Source organism: Ictalurus punctatus, chromosome 9, assembly GCF_001660625.3.
Source record: "Ictalurus punctatus breed USDA103 chromosome 9, Coco_2.0, whole genome shotgun sequence".
Taxonomy (NCBI): domain Eukaryota; kingdom Metazoa; phylum Chordata; class Actinopteri; order Siluriformes; family Ictaluridae; genus Ictalurus; species Ictalurus punctatus.
This window is the reverse complement of record NC_030424.2, coordinates 23565753-23578796: the sequence shown is the minus strand read 5'-3', so window position 1 is coordinate 23578796 and position 13044 is coordinate 23565753. Positions and strand designations below refer to the sequence as shown.

The following is a 13044-nucleotide window of genomic DNA, read 5'->3' as shown; positions in this document are numbered from 1 at the left end:
GCTACTTTTGCAATGTAGCTTGTAGCGTAGCTCACTACATTTTTTTTTCTGAAGGACTGCTTTCATTTAGCTACATTAAACTACATTAAACAGCAGCTGAACACTGCTGTGATTGTACAGTTCTATATTGTCTTCCTTATATGAGGTGCACCATATAGAGTCATGTGAAAATATAAGTACACCCCATGGAAATTACAGGGGTTTTTTTGGTTGTTTTTTTTGTTTGTTTGTTTGGTTTTTTTTACATATTTGGACAAGCAAACAATCGATCCTCTTTGAAACAGTGCCTATTAATAAAGTTGATACACTATCAAATGTAGGGCTGCGCAATTAATCAAACATCGATCGCGATTACGATGTTGACTGCCCACGATTAAATAAACATGATCGACTGCGATACTAACGTTTAAAGTTTGTCCTCCGCTAATAGAAAACTCCGCTGCAGATCAAATCAAGCGCTTCCTAAACTTACAGCCAATCACCATAGAGCGGCGCAGGGATGACATCATTTTGTAATGCCAAAACCCCGAAACGGAGCTAGCATAATAGCCCTTGAGCTGCCAGCTTCGCTTCGAGCTCCAGCACTTGCGTGAGGAGAAATCATGACATTAACATGATGCTAAAAGGCACTACAGAGGTTGCCGGGGACATTAAAGGTCATCGCGCCGAACAGGAAAAAGCTTTGCAGATAAACTCAGGGCAGCGTGACCATTTCACTCACATTTGTGACTGAAAAGTATTTTGTGTGACTGTGAATAAATATTTATTCGCACTGGTGCGAGTGACCTGTTCGGACTTGTATAATACAATCGGGATAAAAACTACAGGAAGTCCAAAATCCATCTACACCGCGCAACAGTTACTTTCACACTGCTTTTCATCTCCTCAGTCAACTGAACAAGTGTGGAAATACTGCAGAGAAGCCATTATGATCACAAGTAACACTGAACATCATCTGCTTCAACTTCCCGATTTCACAAACCATCTTTTATTGATCCCGCAAAATTACCTGAACTTTCACCTGCTCGTGTAGACACAGCGGTGTCGGGCGGAGTAAATAAATAATAATGCTAATGCTACAAGGTCGGGTTTAATTCAAAACTCTTTATTAAAAAAATCCTCACCAATCATAATCAAGAGTAGCAACTGTTCGGTCTGTAAACATACAGTATACTGCCACTCAACTTCATTAATTCACTCCATTTAAACTCTCAGTTGCCAGATATCACTAGAAAAGTCAACTCCAGTTTCCATGTTTTGATTTAATCCCCCCCAAAACACAATATTATCAGCAGACATGGACACTGTACTGGGGAAACCAATCTAAAACTGATAAACAAACAAAAATAAAACTACTAAAATGTAAAGACAGAAAATGTGCTTAGTTCTAAATAAATCATTTAATATAAAAAAAACCCAGATATTATAATAACTTCATTAAATAAAATAAAATGAGAAATGAAATAATGTTTAATTACCACGGGTTGCATTTAATATCAATTTGACATTAAGCTTAGTAAGCTATTTCCTTAGAAAACTATTAGCCTTTTTCCTAATATGGATCATTTTTGTGTTAGTCTACTTTTAATTAGGACTCTCTATTGTTTTTAGGATATTTAAAAATAAATATTTTATGCTTGTTTATTTATCAATTAACTCAATTTCAACTCAATGATCAATTTATCAATCAAGTATCTCATTGATATTATTTTAACTCAATTAACAGTGACCATGAGCAGAGAGCTTACATTTAGCTGTTTATGATAGATAAAAAGATTGGTATCTGGATCGGTATCAGCTGTAAAAAAATCCTGATCGGAGCATCAGTAATGAACACCATTAAACTAAAACGCTTCCCATCTGATGGGTAAATGAACTGACCAGCCCAGAACCTTGACAGCGGAAAATGTCTAACAGTGTAGCTTTAAATTTTGTCATAATTGACCAGCTCAAGTTTTCTCATGCCTATTTGTGCTATATTGTGGCATGAGAAAACTTAATAAATGTGAAAGAGCAATAAAAATATGTTGTCACTAAAATCAATTAATAATCATGATAAATAATCGAGATCTCAATACTGATTAAAATAATCGGGATTATCATTGTGGCCATAATCGTGCAGCCCTAATCAAATGACCCATAAAATCGACATTTTGTAGTAATTTTCACAATTTAAATTACCAAAAAAAATACCCAGATCAGTCACATGGAAAAAGTAAGTACACCCCTACATTTATCACAGCTTCAAATCCATAAAATTAGAATCAGGTGTTCAAGATTGGGTGCCAGTGATTAGAACCTGCTTAGGGAGTGCAGGTGGAAGCTCTTATTTATACCCCTCTCATATCTGGTGTCTGGTGTTCCCTCTGTTATTGAGGTGTGTGGTGTCATCATGCCAAGATCTAAAGAGGTCTCGAAGGCCTTCCGAAAAAAGGTTGTGGAATAATGTGCTCTGGACAGACGAATCAAAGGTAGAGTTGTTGGGCCACAGTAATGGCAGACATGTTTGGCGCTGACCAAAGACAGATTTTCCGAAGTACTTCATACCAACTGTGAAGGGCGGTGGTGGAAATGTTATGGTTTGGGGTTGCTTCACTGTCTCAGGGACTGGACAGCTTGCATTCATTGATTCAATTATGAATTCTGCATCATATCAAAGAGTGCTTGAAGATAATGTGAGGCCATCTATCCAAAAGTTGGAAGTTGAACTGAAACTGGACCTTTCAACAGGATAATGATACTAAACACACTAGCAAATCCACCAAGGAATGTCTCAAAAAGAAGAAATTATGGAATGGCCTAGTCAAAGCCCGGATTTGAACCCCATTGAAATTTTGGGGTTGTGGAGGTATTTGAAACGGTATTTGCAACTGAAAGAATATCGCATGAAAGAGTGGTCAAAAATTCCACCAAGCCGATGTCAGAGACTTGTGGACAATTATACAAAACGCCTACAAGAAGTTATTTCTGATAAAGCAGGCAATACTAACTTCTGATGTCAAGGGTGTATTTCATTTTTCCATAGAAGAATATCACATCTATTGACATTTCTGTTGAATAAATGATATATCAACTTCATTAATAGGCACTGTTTCAAAGACGACCAAATGTTTGCTTGTTTTTTTGTTTTGTTTTTTTCTTCATCTTTCACGTTTCGTATCTCCAGTTGTGAAATTTAATTTGGAAAAACTATGACTGTATGCTAATTGCAGTTTACACACTGACTTCCTATCATGAAAAGCCCCATAAAGAAGTCAATAAGAACTTCAGACGCTGATGTTAAAAGTGTGAAACGTCAGCATGTTAACAAATCCTTTATCTTCTCTGTGTTACGTCCGTGTGACCCCCCCCCTCCCCTCTCTTCCTTTCTCCGTGTAGCCTCCTAGTATATCCTCTGTTCCTAGAATGACACGGATTTACACTCGGCGTTATGGAAGGGAACATCTGCAAGCACTTGTGTTCATGGCACACACAGGGATGATCTAGTACAACATCGACGCCAAAACACCAGTACGAATGCCTTGTTTGTGTGTGATCAATGCAGCCAGTGTTATGAACGATTGGCGGCAGACTGTCTATGCTGACTAACAAATCTTTTGAATTGAGCATGGAGTCTGACTCCTAGCTGTCAGCTTTGTTTTACCGAGGACAGTGACTCGGGTTCTGCTAGAACGCTTAAGTCGGAAATTCTCACAACGTCGAGCCAAAGCTAAAAACAAGCTGCAAACAATCACACATACTCGGCGTTATAATACATTTATGAGCCTATGATCGTCTATTATTCATGAATGAAGGACCTGACCTCCTGACATATTACGCTGATGGTTTTCAGCTTCGAGTTACAGTAAGTCGGCAGTTTGAGTCTTATGCGCAGGTTATATCGTCTAATTTGGGCAATGTTAGGATTTATAGAAAATCGGCAATCTTCTAAAGCACGTATAATTCAAAAGACGGATCTAATAAACACTTGCTCGGATAAATCAGCTAAATACATTCAGATTCACTCAGCCCTTTGCTAAACCGGGTATTAAACCATTTACTTCTCATACGAGCACATAAAATACGATCAAAGTTTCCCCATTACTGAACAATTTCATCCTGGTATTAATAAAGAAAAACACACAAGGCGTGGACAACATTCAAGATTCATCCATCTGTTCTCAAGGAACATAAACCATTCAGGAATAGCGCACATTAAAAGCCAATAACATTTGGATTGCCTTCAAATCGCAGGCAATTCCAGTCAAGCCTTTCTTGAAACAGTTCGTGAACTCGCACACTTCCTGCCTCTGCAGGCAGCGCTTGGATAATAGGTTGTTTTTATTCACTCTAATATTCCGGCGCTACAAACCCAGCCACTGGTGCTCAGATAAAAAAAAACAAGTTACCTCCTTCCAGTGCATGACAGAAAGACAGACCACAAAACCCTAGACACGAGCCAGATGGTCTCACACAGTATATGGTAAGAGGGATGCAGTGACTCGAGAGAACTCGCCATAAAGTGGCGTCCAAAGCTTACCGACTTCTGATGAAAAAGAGATACGGAAGCGGTTTGAACATCTGAAGCAAAGCAGGGCTTCTGATGAAATACACTCCATTTTCCTCTTAAGACTTTGCAGCTCATTGTAGGATTCTTGCCGATTTTAGGAAAGAGTGCACAGTATTTTCTTGGATCCTAAATTTCAGACAGCTTTTAGATGAGACGATCAGAGAAATTTTGAGCCTATTCTCCCTCAACTTAAACTAGGAACGTTTTTCTGATTACGCACATGCATTCCCAGCATTCCTGCAGGATCAGCAACTGTGTATGATGTGTGTGCTTCAGCATAAATGTGAGGGTTATCCTATTAAAAGGTAAAAATCCACCAGAATGAGTTGTAGATCAATATTTTGAATCAATTTGTGATGTTAAAGAGGGAAGGCCGGCTTAGGGGTTAGTATGTTTGCCTCGCACCTCCAGGGTTGGGGTTTGAATCCCACCTCCGCACTAAGTGCGTAGACTTTGCATGTTCTCCCTGTACTCCGAGGGTTTCCTCGTAGTACTCTGGTTTCCTCCTCCATTGTAGGCCGATTGGCGTTTCCAAATTGTTCGTAGTGTGTGAAAGTGTGTGCAAATGTGCCCTGTGATGGGTTGTCCTTCCAGGGTGGAGTCTTTCTTTTAAGAGATATTCCTTACCTCATGGGCTGAGTACGAAGTGCTGTTTTCAGATCTTCAACCACTTTATTCCTCATCTCCATCTCCTCCTCGTCAAATGCAAAAAGGGTCTGCATCTGGAATATATACGACCAAACCTACTATTAATCATTTCTATTTTAAGACCATGCAACAGAAAAAAAAAATTATATATATATATATATATATATATATATATATATATATATATATATATATATATATATATATATATATATATACACACACACATACACACACATACACACACATACACACACATACACACACATACACACACACACAATTTTTTGTTTTGCTTTGGGTGCAGTACAAACCAAGTAATAAAGTTAAAGTGTACTCTGAGACAAGCTGATCACATTTGCATATAAAGTCGCCCTAAACTTAACATAAAAGTTTTTGTGATGAATTCCGTGCAAGCACAAACATGATCAGATTCAGAACATTTGGAAAATCTGAGTTATGATTGAACATGTAACAGGAAAGTGTTATTGCATCATAAATACAAGAGCCTACCATGTTACAATATGTAAATGAGAGGTGTTCACCAAAGGAAAGAGCACGACATGCACGATTGGAGTATTTACAATTTGTATACTCGTATTCATCGTAGAATTTCTAATGATATTTTATAGAAGCATCAAATTAAGCAACTCATTCATTATTACAGAAGTGTATGCATAAAGTTTTGGCACTAAATATAATCAAAAACACGTCGAGCTTCGAAATAAAGAGAGTTCTTTTCGTTTCGTTTTGTAAAACAATGCAATTAAACCTCTGCTGCGTCTCAGGTTGTATAACGGCAATTAATCACGAGGCCTGAATTAGACGAGGCAGTCACGGGGCCTGATCATGAAGGCAAGCTTGCAGTTGAACTTCAAGTCCACTATGTGTAGCATCCAAGTGCAGTTGTGCATATTAGATTTGGCCTTCTGTTCAGCTTCTGTACTGCCTTCCTCTTACTTCTGTGGACTCACGCCAAGCAGAAATGATTCACAAATGTGTGTTATAACTACACACTAAATCCTATTCACAAAGGCTGTCTTAATAACTTGCCTGCATTACGCTTAAAAAAATTAAAATAACACTCAATCTCTGCCAAGATACCAAAAGTAAAGACTTATGTTGGCTGACTTGGTCAAAGGATGTGTTGAGAGTCATGCTTGGTAGGCTGGCACTGCTTTTACACAGAGATATAGATCATGTTTATGGGGGGGGGGAAATAGCTGATATGGCACCAGGGTCCTCTTATTCATGTTCAACCAGATCCAGGCTCTTGTCCCGCCGTGGGGCTGCGCAGATGTTTCTGCTATAACATCCATTGGATGGATCTGGACTGTCCCTGTCCAGATGGCTCGTGGATCACTGGCACGGCTGCAAAGCCCCAGGCTCAGCTCCCTAAATGGATATGTATGTCCTAAATGGCAGGCGGTAGGATGTAGAAGACCAGAGGACGGATTATTGGCTAAAGTCGAGGTCTGTCCTGCAGGCTAAATGTGCACTTTCTGATTGATGACCCACATTAAGCGTGTCCGAGGTCAGGGCCCTTATCTACGCAGCTTCTCAGAGAAAGTGTGATGGTCTATGACCGGCCCCGCTCTTCATGAAAATAGGAAAAATGTGAATGAAGAAACTAATCTTGAAATCCAACTTGAGCAAACACAGGGCTAAAGTTGGCAGGTGTCGCATAAACATTTACAGTTGAGTTTTATTAAACAGCCGGAATGTGCTTACATGCATGAACAAACAAGAGTATTAACAAGCCGCGGCTTGACTCGATGCTACTTGACTCGAGTACTTGCGCTTCATAAACTGCACGAACGCATGAATCTAGTACGAATGATGGAGCACAGGCATTCTGTGACTGAAGTCCAAAGCAACGGTTTCATTCTAAACTTACTTTAATAGTATTGAGTCTAGGCCTTAGCTGCTGCACTCCAAATTCGTTGATAATGTGGCAGTGCCAATATGAAAATGATACCTATAAGATTAATGTGAATGGAAAGGATCCGTAGGGTTCCCATTTAGAGCGTGACCACATCAGTTTTGACAGTGTGTTCTGCATGGGTGCTGGGAGCCAACGTGTAACGTCGCAGGGCCAAGTAGACACTGGGAAAATGAGCGTATTCAATAATTCAGCAAGCCAGAGCGATCCCATGAGCACACCGCACACATCCTCTCCAAGCCATGAAGTCATAGCACAACCTCGCCGTACAATCCTTGCAATGCGTGGCCTTCAAATGCCATTATAGAACAGGTAATAAAAAAGAGTGTTTCTCAGCACTCTGAAGACAACGCTCACACCGGTAAATCATTTTGTACCTCACATGAAAAGATGTACATTTTTGGCATCCGCATCAGATTATTTGCTGTTAACCTATATCTTAATTCGGATTCTTTTGGTTTTCTGTGGAACGAAACGCAACAGCACCACAAAGGCTTTAAGAAAAGCACAAAGAGTGGTAGGAAGAAGCGACGCTAGGGCTGATTTCGTTCTAGCCCAGACCATAGATTCATCCAGCCTATCAGGGACAGTTGTGACGTGACTACGTAGAGTAAAATGGCACTTTGGTTGCGCATTAGAGCGGATATTTTTCAGCCCATGTCACAGATACCTCCATGACATGTCATCAGGAATGACTGAGAAAGTGCATGTGAATTCCAGTCATGGGTGTATCCAACATGAAATAAAAAAGGTAATTGCAGTATTCCAAGTGTGAGGTTCTGAAATCGTGAACCAGTGTTTCAGCATCTTTCAAACCATGTTAGGATTGAAGTCATAGCTGATAAAATGCACATTGTGTACTGGATCTTTCAAAAGAGAGCATTAAAAAAAAAATGTTTAAAAAAAACCCCTCAAGATTGGGGATATTTGTAGAAAGTGATGCCAAGTGAATATTTAGAAGTTTTAGGGAGCGACAAACAACATTTCAAACTTAAGAAAGCTGGAGTATATCTGTAATTTTATATCATGGGTATATGCAGTTAATAAGATGAGAATGAATGTGCTGAGGTTCTGAGCTAAATCTGAAAATAATTCAGATAAAACTGATTTTCTGAATGACCTGACCAACAGGAAGCAGATATAGAGTAAAAAGAAAGGGGCATTACTTATGCAGCTGTATGCAAAAGTTTGGGAATCCCTGACCAAATTACATATCCATTCATCAACCCATTTTCTGTACCATTTATCCTACACAGGGTCGCGGAGAGCCTGGAGCCGATCCTAGGGGACTTGGAGCACAAGGTGGGGGGCACAACTCACACACCCACTCACACACTACGGCCAATTTAGAGATGCCAATCAGCCTACAACGCATGTCTTTCGACTGGGGGAGGAAACCGGAGTACCCGGAGGTAACCCTCTCACACAGGGAGAACATGCAAACTTGGCACACACAAGGCAGAGGCAGGATTTAAACCCCCAGCTCTGGAGGTGCGAGTCAAACGTGCTAACCACTATTGTTCTACTTATATTAATGCACAGTTACATTATATTTGATGAACATAAACAATAGGGAGGGGGAATAATTGTGGCATGTGCAATGTTTAGACACCTAATTGTAAACTTTCAGAACATTATTTACTCATTAGGCCTTTAATTGACTCATTAGGAACAACAGACCAGTCAAGAATTGGCATTAGGAATAAAAAAATCTAAAGGGTAATAAATATACTGACTGTTCAAGCCTTGTGCTAGCACTCAACACCCATGGGCTCCTCCAAGCAGCTGACTGAGGATCTGATAATGAAGCTTACGTATTAATGCCTACAAAGCAGGTGAAGGCTATAAAAAAATATATATAGAATTTGGCTAGGGGTGCCCAAACATTTGCAGACAACTGTATGTTTACTGGCGGTTTCAATCATAAAATATTCTGTATTATTTTTTGTGCATTTAATCAGTTATAATATAAATGGATTTTGCTTATATACAATGAAATACTAAATAAAGATGTATTTTTTAGGAAATTGGGAGGTGGGGGACAGTGATATACCGGTGTCCTGTCCAAGGTTTATTCCTGCCTCGTTCCCAGTGTTCATGGGAAGACCCACCGTGACCGGTAGGTAGGTGGGTAGGTAGATACTTCCTGGATGGATGCATGGATGGATGGAATGGGCTCTATCAACAAGATAAGCTGTAAATCAAACCTACACCATACTGGAAATGCATGAAAAAGCTACACTCATCAATTTTATTAACTGCGTTTGAACAGAAATGGAAGCTCAGCAATAGCTCCATAATCAGAGATGTCAATAACCACTAAAACACTAAAACACACTAAAGCACTAAAACACATGGAAAGAGATAAGCAACATGTGTGGGAATGATTAAAAGAAACATGATAATGCACCTGGTGAGATACTATATGTAGTCTTGAATCTAAAACCTAGCAGGAAGTTTGTGAGGAGATTGTTTTCCCAGACCGAGCCAATAAACACAAACATCTGCAAAAATTTACAGACCTCTAAACAGTGCGTCGCTAGGAGCATCAGGTCTGCAAATGACATTTAGAAATAAATAAATAAACAAATAAATAAATGCTGTAAAATATAATAGCGATGCTTTATGATCCACCCTTAAAGAGCATGCCTGAGTGAGATTTCACTGGTCTGAGGTTTACTAGGAGATATGCTAACGTGGAAATATTCTGACAGCAAGTCCAAATCCAATGCAGAGTCAAGAACAGCACCAAATCAATCATTCCCTATAGCAAGACTAATCCAAATCCATTCTTATTACAGTATATAGCCTCCTGGTGAGCTGTCTGTTAGTCACACTGAGTGTCTCTAGAAGGAGGGCAGAGGTCACATGACTCAAACTGACTCAAGCCACTCATTCAACTCTAATTTCTAGTAATGTGTAATGAAAACAATTAGAGTCCTGATACTCTAATGGCAGCCTCAGTATCACTTAAAAGATAAATAATCATAATTCACGAACTGGAGCGTGAACATGGAAGATTTTGTGTTAGTATGATTAGCTTGACTATTTCTAGAACATTAAAAAGTGCTTAATTCTTAAAGGCAAACTCAACACTGATGAGACAAGAACCTGCTTGAGGTCTAAACTATGAAGTCACTAAACAATGTTTTTAAAGTCAGTGAGTCAGGACAGAGAGGCAGAAATAGACACAGAAAAAGGATTGTGGCACTTACAGCAGCCATGGAGTTGATGCGGTCGATGTAGTAGTCGGGCCAGCTGGTAGCGAGCTTGTTGGGATCCTCTTGCTCCTAAATGAACACGAAGAAAGAAAAGAAAAAAAAAAACCTCTTGAGTGCAACATCATATACATTGATTTCACAGTTACAAAACTGGAACAGGATTAAAGCAACCTCAGAAAACCACACGAACATCCAGTGTGCTTCAGATCTTTCAATGAACAAATGAAAACGCAAACACGCGAGTAGAGCCGTGAGGAAAAACTCAGCAGGCAAGACACTGTACAATGACTCGTTATATGAGGAGAAAACACACATGCTGAGTAAGATTTCATTTTTATTTGAGAGAGAGAATGTACGCTGAAAAAAGCGAACATGGTCAGATTTAAGAGAATACATTATGTATAGTTTGAACAAAAATAGTACTTATAATATCAACGTATTTCATTGCTTTTAGTAAACTTAATTTCATTTTAAGTTGCGAATCACTAAACTGAATGATGTATCGTGAGGGTGTCTAATTCACGTAGTATTAACAAACTAATTACACTATGAAATCTCACAGCAATGTTGGCAAAGACAGGAGCTATAACTATAGTATCAAATTAATTAAAACAATTAATGCGTGTGGTTGAATTGCACAGCAGTTGCAGAATGCCAGGGACCTGGGTTTGATCATCAGTTTGGGTGAGAGCGCAGAGTTAGATTTTATTCGTTGCTTGGAAAAATACACAATCGAATCACGTTGAACGTACGAAAACAAATTACGTTAACGGTACGTTAATGTTAACGTAACTCGATTCAATTGCGTGGAACTGATGTATGCAAGTAAATTCAATTAGCTTTCCTGGAACAGACTTTTCTACCGGTATATCACAAATGATAAGATATCGCCCATCCCTATTTCAAACATCACCGGGCGAAGTAACACACCCAGAGGAAAGTGCTATCCACCCTCTTCTACATACATGAGCTCACAGACACCTTTGATTGGCTAGTGACACTGTGATTGACAGGGGAGGGAGAGGATGTCACGAGATGGCTACAATATTGTTTGGATTTAAACTTGCGATCGCTAGGACGCTAGCGATAGGACTCGGGAGCACCTATAAGGACATTTACATTTATTCATTTAGCAGACGCTTTTATTCAAAGCGACTCACAAATGAGAAAATACAAGCAAAGCGATATATCAAGCAGAGATCAATACAAGTAGTGCTACCATACAAGATCCATTAATTGAGTTCCAGAAGAAGCAAAGTGCACAGAGTAGAGGTGTAAGTGCAACAATTTTTTATTATTTTTTATTATTATTTATTTATTTTAATGGGTTGGTTAGGTTTTCACGGAAGAGGCGGGTCTTTAGCTGTTTTTTGAAGATGGTGAGAGATTCTGCGGTCCGGATTGAGGTTGGAAGTTCATTCCACCACTGAGGGACAGTTAGTTTGAACGTTCTTGAGAGGGACCTTGAGCCACGCTGAGTAGGCACTACTAAGCATTGGTCGCTAATCTATCACAGATTGCGTGAGGAAACGTAAGCCTTCAGGAGAGAGTTGAGGTAGGGGGGTGCTGATCCAGACAAGGTCTTGTAGGTGAGCATCAAGGCCCTACTTTATTAGGACCTACTAATGAAATTTCTACGGCTTTCCGTTTCTTTCTCTTTTTCTCCTAAGATCTTAACTACAAAGTACACAAATTGTCCAACAAATTTAATAAACATCTATTCACTTAATATAGGCCTCCCGAATGAAGATGTCCAGCTCAGTATTGACAGTTCCATCTGGCAATGCAAGCAGCTATGTAGGCTCGGTTGAGGCATCATTTACTCAAGTTATTTAGGAGGAAATTCTAGGAATCACCCAGGGAGAAGTGGTTACTGAAGAGGAGTGATTGAACGAATGAATGTGTTCAGGTATACTAGGAATCGGTAGGAAGGACTGAAGGTGTACTTGCACGATTGTTAAGAGTCAGCCGCGACAAAAGAAAAAGTCAGAGACTTGAAGGAAAATGGAATGTTAGACAAGAGGAGTTTGTACATGACCTTGGGTTGTCTGTCAGCACAATTTAATCATGCTGAATACAACGCCTAGCACATGTATTAAAAATTCTTTACATTTCCATTCAATTGTAGTGCTGAAGCTCAGCTCGTCTTGCAGGTTACATAAACAAAGGGCGCTGTAGCTCCCAATTTAAGCCTCGCGTATGACATGCATGTGATAACGTGATATACGAGTCCAGAAATTCATCCTACAAGACACTGAAATAATATATTTGCTGACAATAGTGTGACATCTGGCACAAGATCAAACCAGACTTAGATAGAAAACTTAGGCAGGCATCAGGGTGGCTTAGTGGTTAGCATGTTTGCCTTTAACCTCCAGGGTTGGGGGTTAAAACCCCGTCTCCGCCCTGTGTGCGCAGAGTTTGCATGCTCTCCCTGTGCTTTAGGGGTTTTCTCCTGGTTCTCCGGTTTCCTCCCCCTCTCCAAAAACATGCATTGTAGGCTGATTGGCATTACCAAATGTATGTGATTGTGCCTTGTGATGGGTTAGCACCCTGTCCAGGGTGTCCCCCGCCTTGTGCCCCGAGTTCTCTGGGATAGGCTCACCTGTGACCCTGTGTAGGATAAGCAGCATGGAAAATGGATGGAAAAGACCTAGGCACTCGAATGATCATGGGACAAGTCA

The 13044-nt window shown here is 39.8% G+C and overlaps 1 protein-coding gene across 6 annotated transcripts in view; it reads right to left on the bottom strand.

Annotated features, from left to right (window-relative positions):
• The window catches only part of daam2 (dishevelled associated activator of morphogenesis 2), a 112122-nt gene that overhangs the window by 41786 nt on the left and 57292 nt on the right, over positions 1-13044 (bottom strand). For all 6 annotated transcript variants that reach the window (XM_047157810.2, XM_047157808.2, XM_047157809.2 and 3 more), the window contains exons 4-5: positions 10355-10429; positions 5177-5271 (exon numbers count right to left, since the gene is read on the bottom strand). In XM_047157810.2, the coding sequence (XP_047013766.1) occupies positions 5177-5271; positions 10355-10429 (170 nt within the window). The remainder of the gene's footprint in view (positions 1-5176; positions 5272-10354; positions 10430-13044) is intronic.